Source organism: Asparagus officinalis, chromosome 10 (genome assembly GCF_001876935.1).
Source record: "Asparagus officinalis chromosome 10, Aspof.V1, whole genome shotgun sequence".
NCBI classification, from domain to species: Eukaryota; Viridiplantae; Streptophyta; class Magnoliopsida; order Asparagales; family Asparagaceae; genus Asparagus; species Asparagus officinalis.
The window spans coordinates 53,935,117-53,946,915 of NC_033803.1; the positions used below are offsets into that span (position 1 = coordinate 53,935,117).

Below are 11,799 nucleotides of genomic sequence, written 5' to 3' on the forward strand. Positions count from 1 at the left end.
CTGTTCCGTACGCGGGCACAGTAAAGGGTGCCTATAAATAGGCCACTTGGTTCATTTGTTCAGGGGTTGGAAATTTTGGGGGCGAAGCTCTGCCGGATTCAAGACTCGAAACTTAAAAAAGATTGGAGCTTTGGGACTTTGGGGACTCACTCTTCCAGATCTGGTGCTCAACGATCGTCAACGCCAAAAAAGGCCAGATCTACGCAGGCATACTCCGGATCTAAGCTTGGTCTTAGATCCCGAGACTTGGACGATTGTTTCCTTGGTGAAACAATCCTCCCCGGCTATTATTTCCTTGGTGAAATAATACCCGTTGTACTGCGTAGATCCGACCGGATCTAGATCGCGCGGTGGTCCACGGCAAACAACCCCGGCGCAGGCAAAGAACCCACAAAGCGAGCGACCGCAAAACAGGAGCTCGCGATTCGTTCGACACAAAAGGAGAAAAGTTGTAATCTTTGTTTATTTTTATTTGATTTTCGTTGTAACCGGATCTTATAAAAAGACCGGATCTTTTGTAACTCAAAAAGTTGTAACTCAAGATGACAATGGAATCAATAACAAAGAAAGACACGAATTTTCCAGCGAACAATCTGGCGACCACAGTGGGAGCCACCGATCTCGCTGCCGAGATCGGAGCGTCGCAGCCGCGGATCTTGATCCCAGTCGTGGAGGAGGTCGAATACGAGTTCGATCAGACCAAGTTCGAGGAATACCTTTCATCCTCGTCTAGATCAACCTCCCCCCGCAAGTCCAAGAAGTCCAAGTTCTCTTCCAACAGAAAGGTGCGTTGGTACGAAGAAGTTGAAGCTACCAACGACGACCTCATCTCGATTGACGCCAAAGTTGCGTCAGATGAGGCTCCACCAATCTCCAACCAGATCAAGCTGGTTCCAACCAATTCCTCCGTCACCAAAGGAGCGGTGACTCTCTCAAAGAGAGCCCGCCAAAGGCAACGCCAACGCTTGGCCAAACAATTCGCCAAAGCGATGGAGTCCACCGACGGAGTCCGCTACAACGCGGGTCTGAAGAACAAGAGAGGCAAACAGCCTCAACAACAGATGAACGGCGCCTCTTCCAAGCCGCCAACAATGGAATGGGTCCGTGTCAAACGGAATCGTTCGACGCTGGAAGAACGCATCCGCAAACGCCGCGCACTATCAGCGCAGGCACGGGCTCAAGCCGAAGAAGCCCGTAGAAAGTTGCAGAAAGAAGTGGCCAAGAAGCCGCCACCAACTCGCAAAGTTTGGAGGCCAAAGTCTGAAGCGGCAATTCAGGCTAAGGAGCAACCTTTGCAGCCTCCAACCAAAATTCAACCTCCGGCGAACCCAGCTAAGTCGCCGAGAATTCCCATAGCTACTCCGGGAGATCATGCAGAATCCTCCCGAAGAAGAAAGCCAGTCTTGGAGCGCCTCGGTCCAATTCCCGATGAGCGAAGCAAAGCTCCGATCCAAGAACGTTTGGGCCCACTAAGAAAACCCCGAACGAATCAACACGCTGGGGGTCACCGCTACCTCCAACATGACAAGGAGCTCAAGGCAACTGCGCGCGCTAATTTGCGCATTGAGGTCCAAGAGCCCGCTGAGAATTCACGCCCAAAAAGGCATGTCTCAAGGCGCGTGACTCTTGAAAGTCCAAGGAAGGCAATTCGCCCTCAGATGGAAACATTATCATCTGATAGTGATAATGTTATACCTGAGAAGTCGTGCCCACACACGATAGGTTACTCCGACTGTCAAAATGACGAGTTGTACTATCGTGCTGGGGGTACGAACAGAACCAGAAAGAGGAGTCCCCGAGAACAGGAAACTCAGTGCCCTTGTTCAAAGCTCATTCGGGCGGTACTGTCTCAATGCAACTGCATCAAGGTAGTCCCCGAGAGAATTTCAGTGTTCGAAAGGCTCGGCACCGAAACGCCAAAACCAAGGTATAGGCGTTTCCGGCAAAGAAGAACGGTGGTTAAAGACGGAGAATTTCCGAGGGTCACCGCCAACATGACCAGCAAAGAGACATCGACACAGGTTAATCTCAAGTCGTTTCTGGAAGCATCCCGGCGTGTAACCCGTCTGCAGTCCGGAGCCATCGCACGAGGAACTTATGGTAGGGTTCGGACAAGATTGCCTTCGGAAGATGAAGAATCGGATTCCTGCTCTGCTGTCGCATCGGACAATACAGTGTCCAGCGAAGGACAACCCCGCGAGTCATTTATGATAAGCGCGGAAGAAATGGCCAAGATGCTTGAAGACGCTTTGGCTAAACAGAAAGAAAGTTTCAAGTTTGAGATGCAGATGGCCATGCAGACTATGAGAGAGATGCATGAGCAACAAATTCAGGCACTGACGAACCAGCGAGGTGAACCAAGCCGCCGTAACCAGGTTGTTCAGGAAGAGGAGCACACGGATAGGGATGGAGCTCACAATGCCAATAACCCTCCCGTCAATGCAGGGGGTGGTAACGAGGATGCCAACGAAGATACAAGTGAAGACTTGAAGATCAAAGATCTCGAGAGCAAAATCAACACATTGATCTCCGCTCAAGAGACGAAGAAAACAGGCATTCCCTGTCCATACCCAAGAGAGTGGGAATCGATCCCCTATCCGGCGAAGTTCAGTCTGATTAACTTTACGCCGTTTGATGGGAAGGGTTCCCCCACTCAGCATTTGATTTATTTCAAATCGCACCTGGGTATTATTTCCGGCAATGAGCCTCTGATGGTGCGGTCATTCGTCGGCACTCTTCGCGGAGCCGCCTTCGATTGGTATCGCCGCCTCAAGCCAGGAAGCGTAAATAGCTGGGACGACATGGAGACAAAATTCCTCGCTAACTTCTTCGACGACGACACCGAGATATCTATCGGATCATTGCTCGATGAGAAGCAGAAGGACGGGGAGTTAGTCGACACCTTCGTCAAAAGGTTCCGGAACAAGGCGATGAATTGCCGGGACCCGATCACCGAGGAATTCATTCTCCAGACCTGCCATAATAATCTGTCCTTAGACGTATTGGAAGCAATGGGGACAGCACCGTCTGACACTTGGAAGGATCTGAAGGTCCGAGGGGAGCAGGCTGAGCGATTCCTTAGAAGGAAGAAGGCCGAGAGGAACCAACCGACGGTTAATCCGCTGAACTCAAACTTCGCCTCTCGTGGTAAGGGCAAGGCACCTGCAGCTGCTGGTGGTGCTAATCAAGCGTCACAACAGCAATCTCGAAGGCAGCAAAAGACTTCGGGTCCGAGACTCCAAAAAGAGTACTCTTTCAAGGACGAAGACGTTCCAGCCATCTTCGAATCCCTCCTTGAAGGTAACAAGATCAAGCTACCACCTATCACAAATCAGGAGGAAGCTGACAACAACTACGACCCAAAGTACTGTGCATACCACAGGAGGGTCGTTCATCCCACCAAGGATTGCTTTACTCTCAAGAATAGCATTCAGACCTTGGTTGAAGCCGGCGTCATAACGCTAAGGTAAGCCAATTGAGAACGGCAAAACTCCGAAGAGTATACGAGTATAAACTGTTTCTCAATCCTCTGACCGGTATAAGAGGTTAAACTACTCACTGATACTCCAATAGGTATATGAGTCTAAACTGTTTCCCCACTTTTGACAGGAAGTTCCTGGAGAATATTAAGCTAATATTCTTAAGGATAACCCGGTTAGGTAACTGATAATAATGTCTGAACCAGTTCCACAGATGAAACTGGGGGTGGACGATTTATGTAACAGGAAGTTCCCAAAACCACAGCAATGTAATGAATAAGAACTCCCATTCTCACCGTGTCTGTGCACTCAACACTCTCTCTGTTAGAGTCTGGACATAAAATTCCCAATTGGTCAAACCTTCTTACAGTTAGGACCACAGTCAAAATCCCCTCTCGATTCCCCCAATGAACGAGAGGTCCACAAATCGAGCGATCAAACCTTCCTACATTTAGGATCGTCTTCCATTCGGTCAAACCTTTCTACAGTTAGGACCACAGTCAAAATCCCCTCTCGATTCCTCCAATGAACGAGAGGTCCACTTTCAAATCGAGTGATCAAACCTTCTTACAGTTAGGGTCACCTCAAACTCCTGTTTGGCCAAACCTTCCTACATAGGGTCACCTCAAACTCCTGTTTGGCCAAACCTTCCTACAGTTAGGGTCAAAACCATAATTCGCTCTCGGTAAACGAGAAATTCATCTTTAGTTCAGTAATCAAACCTTCCGACAGTTAGGGTTATCTAAATCTTTTCGAATCTCAGAGTGGAGATTCCACTCTTGGTTTCACCCTTCCGGATTCTGGGGGTGGAGATCCCACCTCGAGTTTCCTTTCCAGCTGAAGATAGAATATAAAATTCTTCTTTTCAGCATCGGGAGATAGAATATAAAATTCTTCCTCTCCCGTTTCGGGTTCGTCTTTGCCCCAAGAGAAGACACCACCTTTTTCAACTCCCAAAATTTGTGCCTCACAGGTACTAGGAAGTTTATCCCGAATCCTAAGCAGGGATAAGTCTGCGCCTAACACGCGCTGCCGGTTTAGTCTTTTTCCGTACAAAAAGACACCAGAGTTCGATTCTGGGGTATTCTATCCTGAAACCTAAGCAAGGATAAGTCTGCGCTTAACATGCGCTGCCGGTTAGTTCTTAACCGTTAAAGAAAGAACACCCGTCCACATATTCATTGTGACAGGTTGTTATTAATAACACCAGAATCCATGCCTTACACGCATGGGGAATTTCATCCTGAATCCTAAGAAAGGATATGCCGACGCCTAACACGCGTCGCCGGTTTAGTCTTTTACCGATTAAAAAAGACACCAGAATGCCAGTCTGGGGTATTTTATCCCGAAGCCTAAGTAGGGATAAGTCAGCGTCTAATACACGTTGCCGGGTAGCCTATTCCCGTAGCAATTATCAAGTCTACGTATTTGAAGTCGTAGCATCAAGTCTAAGGGAGTTCATTCCTTTAGCACAACGTCACATGCCTACGTATTTGAAGTCGTAGCATCAAGTCTAAGGGAGTTCATTCCTTTAGCACAACGTCACATGCGGAAGGGATTTAGGCAATTCGCATGCTAGCCCGACTCAAACGGTAGTCGGTAAAGGCTAATCAAATCCGTTGAAGGCTGGGGGTTAGCCAAAAATCCCAAAGTCAATGCCTAACACGCGTCGCCGGGTAGTCTATTCCCGTAAGAAAGACGAAGTCTACGTATTCAATATCGTAGCACTAAAAGGGTTAACTCTTTTAGCGTAACGTCACATGCGGAACGGACTTAAACAATCCGCATGCTAGCCCGACTCAAACGGTAGTCGGTAAAGGCTTATCAAACCCGTTGATGGCTGAGGGTTTGCCAAAAATCCTATAAATACGAGAGTCACTGACGCATCAGCTTCATTAGTTGGTCTCGTGACTTGAGCATCCAACGACATTCGAAACCCTAGGGTCAACGCCGGACAACGCGTAATTCTAGGTCGACGCCAGTCAACGCGTTGCAATCAAACAGTCAACGTACGACATTCGAAACCCTAGGGTTAACGCCGGACAACGCGTAATCCTAGGTCAATGCCAGTCAACGTGTTGCAATCAAAAGGTCAACGTACGACGTTCAAAACCCTAGGGTCAACGCCGGTCAAAGCGTAACCCTAGGTCAACGCCAATCAATGCGTTGCGATGAAAGAATCAATACTCCGAAAAGTATACGAGTATAAACTGCTTCTTAAATACTCTGAAAAGTATACGAGTTTAAACTGCTTCTTAAATACTCCGAAAAGTATACGAGTATAAACTGCTTCTTAATACTCCAATAAGGTATACGAGTATAAACTATTCCCTATTGTTGGTTGAGAAGTTCCTGGAGAATATTTTCATTCTTAAGGATAACTCAACAACACTACGCCGGACAACGCGTCGCAAATAAAGACTCAACGCCGACATTCGAGGGTCAGTTCTGTGTTCAACCAACAAGCACGAGCTAAAAATCAGAAAACCAGGAATTGACTTCAAGTTCGAATTTCCGACAACGGTCAGACAATAAATGCAGCACCGGAACCCTTACAGACATTCGACAAAGCACCGAATAGCCTGGAAGATTGAAGGAATCAAGAACGGAAGTCATTCCAAGGTCCCATTACACCGACTGAAGGTGGGGACAATCATATCCAAAGTATTCCAGACTCTTCTATAAAAGAACGAGGCTGAAATACTTTGGAGGGGGTATCTGTAGGCATATAAAATTGCTTATAGGTCCATTAATACAGCTCGGCACAAACTGACGAACCAACGAGGCGACGAGATCGACAAATCGCACGCGAGCAACGGAATACGTCCATTCGCGTTCGGAATCAAGCCAAGTATTGAAGAGTCAACGAGTCATCCAACCAAGGACAAACTCGGACGAATCACGATCGAATCAAGATCAGTTTCGGACTCAAACTCAGAAGCGGGTTTACTGCCAAATCAGGAATCAGATGTACTGCCAAATCAGATCAACGCATCAGAGTCCGAATCAATCACAGAACCGAATCACGGACAAAACGGATACAGCGCAAGAAGACGGAAAACAACAAACACCGGAGGGGCTCGGCTCAAACCGAGCCACCCCAGGGTGGCTCGGCCCAGTGCCGGCCACCCAGAGGTGGCCGACACTGTTCCGTGCGCGGGCACAGTAAAGGGTTGGAAATTTTGGAGAGAGGCGAAGCCCTGCTGGATTGGAGACTCAGATCTAAAAAAGATCTCAACTTTGGGACTTCGAGGACTTGCTCATTCAGATCTGGTGCTCGGCGACCGTCAACGCCAAAAAATGCAGGTGTTCGAGAGGACCGGATCTCAGATCTACGCAGACATACTCCGGATCTAAGCTTGGTCTTAGATCCCGAGACTTGGACGATTGTTTCCTTGGTGAATCAATCCTCCCCGGCTATTATTTCCTTCGTGGAATAATACCCATAGTACTGCCTAGATCTGACCGGATCTAGATCTCGCGGTGGTCCATGGATAAACCCCGGCGCAGGCAAAGAACCCACACAAGCGAGCGACCGCAAAACAGGAGCTCGCGATTTGTTCGACGAAAGAGAAAAAGTTGTAATTTTTAATTTCCTTTATTTTTTATTTTCATTGTAACCGGATCTAAAAAAAGACCGGATCTTCTGTAACCGAAAAACTGTTATTCAAGATAGCAATGGAATCAATGAAGAAAGCAACGATTTTTCCCGCGAACAGATACTACTACCTTGAGGAATAAAAGCAAGAATAATTCAATCTAAAATGTGAATAGAAATATCAATCCAAACTCATGACAAAGAAAACAAAGAAGTTCTGGCCAGAAAACATTGAACCCAAAAACTAGTTTCCCTTTAGCAAGGATACGCAGTAATTCCAGTTTTTTTTTAATTTACAAATTGTAATAAAAGCTGCAAGTAAAAGCACATATCAACCATCAAAAGTTTTCATGAACTTGCAACGATACTACTAGCTTGAGGCATAAAAGCAAGAATAATTCAATCCAAATGTGAACAGAAATATCAATCCAAACTCATGACAAAGAAAACAAAGGAAGTAGCAATCTCACCTGCAATGAGTCACAATTGAGGCAAGCCCATCAACGCTAAACTCTTCACAACTATCAAGCACAAGAGCCTTAAAATTAGGAAACGAGAGAGAAAGGAGCTTAAGATTCTCATTAGAAACCATCATCCTCTTGACATCAGCTCCTCCAATCCAGGGCACTACCTAACCGCCACCTCAATCCAGGGCCCTGCAAACCCTCCCCATCCATGTGGGACCATGTTGAAGTCCGCAAAATGCGGTTTTTCCTTAACTCTCAATGATTTCACCTCCAGAAATCTCGTCATTGCCCTCTCAGGCCTCACTGAATAACAATTGCCAATGAAAACCGATCTTCAGCTAAGCCTCTCAATCCTAATACCAAATCTTGCAGACCACTGAGACTGCATTCCGGTCTCGGTGGGATTCGAGGAAGGAGAAGATGTGCCCAACTACCTCTTCAGGTAAGTAGGTCATGATAGTAGAAAATGGCATGAAGACTCAATTCTTTCTAAGGCTAGGGTGTGAGACAACAATATTTGCTCAGATCTAAAGCTAAGTTCCTTTCAAAAAATAGCAAGAGATCAGCCTACCCACTAACAATCACAGAACAATTATCAAAAACAGCAAGAGAACCCATATCTCTACCTGAACCCGTTTGAGAATTTACACATGATTATACTCTAAAACCTACAGCTCATCTCTCCTCAAATAATGTAGAAGATACAATCATTTGGAAGAAATTACTCAGATCTTACCATAAATATCAATCAAAACCCCAACTTTCTCCCCACCCAAGTGAGCAAAGATCTTGAAATTCCCTAAAATCACTAAAAGGAAGCATTTTTCCAATTAGATCTGATTTGGGTCCAAGCTTAGTTGCAAACTTTACCAAAAAACTAATAGAAAAATCAAGAAATTTTAGAGAAAACAGTAGGAGGCCGAGATCAAAACAAATTTACCAAAATGGAGTAGATATTTGTTCCTCCGATGAATTGGTAACCCAATAAAGTTTCTTCCTCGAGCCGCATCCTCGGTAAAGTGCATCTTTTTTTGCTTTTACATCCATCTGTAAACATCGGTAAAGATCTACATTTAAAGAAATGCTATGTGGCTATATGTGCATGTTGGGAAGCAGATGACTAGACCAACCTAGGTGACTGCTTTAACAGATATATCTATGTGAGTGAATTTTTAGATGTGAAAGAAGAGGATAGCCACTCGTCCAAATTAAAACATATCTATGATTAAGTATCCACAAGCCCAAACCCTATAGGATCTGGACATATGGACAATTTTAAGGAAATGAATATTTGCTTGAAGAAGAGATTATCCTAAATCATGCATGAATAAATCGAGGTAATAACTTCTCAAATGGAGATGGTCTCTGGCCTTTTTAAAAATTCTTTGACCACCTTTGCCTAGATCCACTATTTAAAAGAATACAAATGTAACAATATTCCAAGGCTATGCCACGCTACATATCTATAACACCTTTCTAGGAACGTAATAGAATTCTTTGACCAAAAGTTCTAGGTTTTTTCAGACGTATAGTTTGCTAGCGTGTGTGTTATAAGTATGTAACTAACCAAAACTTCAGAGATTTGCAACAATAGAGCTAGTAATGTTTTTGTGATGCTACTTCACAGCTAGAAGATTATACCATTATACACTATACCAATCCATATATAAATTAGTTCTTTTAGTAGCAGGTTTCACTTCATGGCCGACAGCAATTTGCTAGAGATTAAACATAATTTATGAACCAACATGTCTTTTTTGGAAGAAAAAAAAAGAAATTTGAGAAGTGAGATTATAGCTGAATTACATAAAAATAGATCAAAACTGTAGGCCAAATGTACAGCTCTTTCAGTATGCACTAATGGGGATAGGGACTAAAGGATCCATTTACTATGTCAGCAAAATGAGCAACTTGGATGAACTTGAGAATTTTGATATGTTATATGAATGTGGTTTAATCTTCCCAGAGTTTGTGCCTCATTACTAATAAGAAGAACTAAAAATTAAGACTCTCATGTGATTAGTACTATAGAAGGAACCCCAACCAGTACTTTATAGAAATAAGCCTAGATCAAACTCGGGCAAATAAGAAAGCTATGAATTTACTGCAAACAATATGCACAACAGGTAATAATAAGACTGAGCAAGCGTGTACATGCAAGTTAAACAATATATCTTTATATCTGTCTGATTCAAACAAAAATTTTGATATGAAGGAAATGCTACTTCTCCACATATATCACAAGCCATCATTTATCACTCCAAATTACCAAATATCAGTCATATTACTAACATTGCGAAACATGATAACCACTATAAAAATTGAAGTAACATAAATTCACTTTATTCTTAAATGAATACTTTTGTTCAAATCATAAAGCAATGGCATAAAACCAAACCTACATCCTCACACCCCTCAATATAGATATAGTATGTAACTTATAGTACACCCCTCACAAGAAGCACGCTCTTTACACTACACTCCCCTAACAGAGCCTAAGTGTTCCTCATTGCAATGTCCAAATTTTTATTTCTAAGCTAAAACTAAGTTCAGAAAACAAACCTCAATTGCTCAACCGCTCATCAACCCCGCTATACGCCATCGCATTCTCCACAATCAATCTCTCCTCCACCTCAGCCTTCTTCTCCTGCACCTTATGAGACCTCGTCATCCTCGCAAGCAACACAAATGACATCCCACTAAGTACATTGTTCAAGCACCTTAACCTAACAATCAAAACCTTAAAACCAGTCGGAGGCAGCACTTTTCCTAACACAAACTCCAAAGCATTTAGCATCTGGTACCTCAAATTGCTACTGATTCCCATATGCACAACCCAAGTCATCGCATTCAGCAATATGGGTGGCGGCTTGTTGGGGGACACAAACTCTGGGTCCATCCTCTTCCTTAAGTAATCAGCCCATTTGTAATTGCAGTCCCTACAAGCCCAACGACGAACCCAACAGCAACAAAGGTGGCTCCTTTATTAATCAAAGTGGCAATTCTTGATGAGAGAGCGTAGGATCCAGGCTCGAAAATGTAGGAGGGGAGGAAGAATATGGCAGCGTTGGCAGTGGAGGCGACAGCGGTCGGGGTGAGAAGGTACATTAGTGTGAAGTTGAGGATTGATCCGACGACGAGGGTGGAGAAGATGAAGTCGAGCTCGTTAAGGCCAAAGTTAGGGCGAGTGGCCATGTCATCAAGCATGCAGGCGGAGACGCCGATGAGCTCCTCCATTGGAACCTTGAAGGGGAACTGCGGATCAGCCGAAACCCTAGCTCTCCATCCACTGAGGAACATTTCGATGGGGTCCCAATGGACTATTGGATGGATGGGATTCGTCATGAGGGTGATCGCTTCCGCCGCCGTTATTAGCGCCGGATCCAGATTCGTTGTTATTGTCATCGAATCCGGATCCAAATCCGGAGAGGATTGTCTCGGAGGGGTTAGAGTTTAGCGACCGGGTGAGGGGTAGGGTGGTAATGTTGGAGGTGGGGATGGAGATCGAGGGGAGGCAGAGGTGACAGCAGTGTTGTGGGTTTCTGGCAAGGTTAGAGAGAGGGTAGAAGAGGAGATGGGAGGCGGCGGCGGCCATGGCGGCGGGGGCTACGACTATCTTACCAAGGATGGAGTCGACGAGGTCGGGAAGGAGTCGGGAATTTTCAAGGAGGCGTTGGGCAAGATTTTCTCTCCCTCTCTCATTTTCGCTCTGTTTGAGTCGCGAAAGGGGAAGAGAACTGAGAATATACGAGACCTTCTATGGTGATTTTAACATTCACTTTCTTTTTTATTTTCTTTCAAATCAAACAAGGAAAAGATACTTTCTATTGCACTTTCTTTTTCTTTTCTTTACTTTCCTTCAAACCAAACATGGCCTTAGCATTTCACTTTAATCTAAAAAAGACCAAAAAATTAATTCACATCTGACCAAGAAAATTTTCTATATTGCAAAGTTCATCACATGCCATATCCTATTTGGATTTAGGCTATCCATACCAAAGCAGCTCATCTTAGTGGTTCTTCTTGGCAGATTCTACAGTCATTCTCCTAGAAAATAGGGGGGTGTTACTCAACTATAATAATCAATTATGACTCTAAAGGAAAAATATGATAAAAGTTTTAGATAAAAGTAGCGAATACCAGTCAAATGCTGTTATCCTACGAGCAAGTAGTGAGCCATAGGGTATTAATCAAACTCCAGAAATGCACTACAAAACCGCTTCTATTTGAAGCACTGAGGATCATAGATCATACC

The 11,799-nt window shown here is 44.6% G+C and overlaps 1 protein-coding gene across 1 annotated transcript; it reads right to left on the minus strand.

The window, feature by feature from the left end:
* LOC109826743 (protein RETICULATA-RELATED 3, chloroplastic-like) lies at nt 10,108-11,139 on the minus strand. The gene is given in 3 exon segments (XM_020393759.1): nt 10,108-10,457; nt 10,460-10,859; nt 10,861-11,139. Coding segments are annotated over 3 exon segments (1,029 nt in total).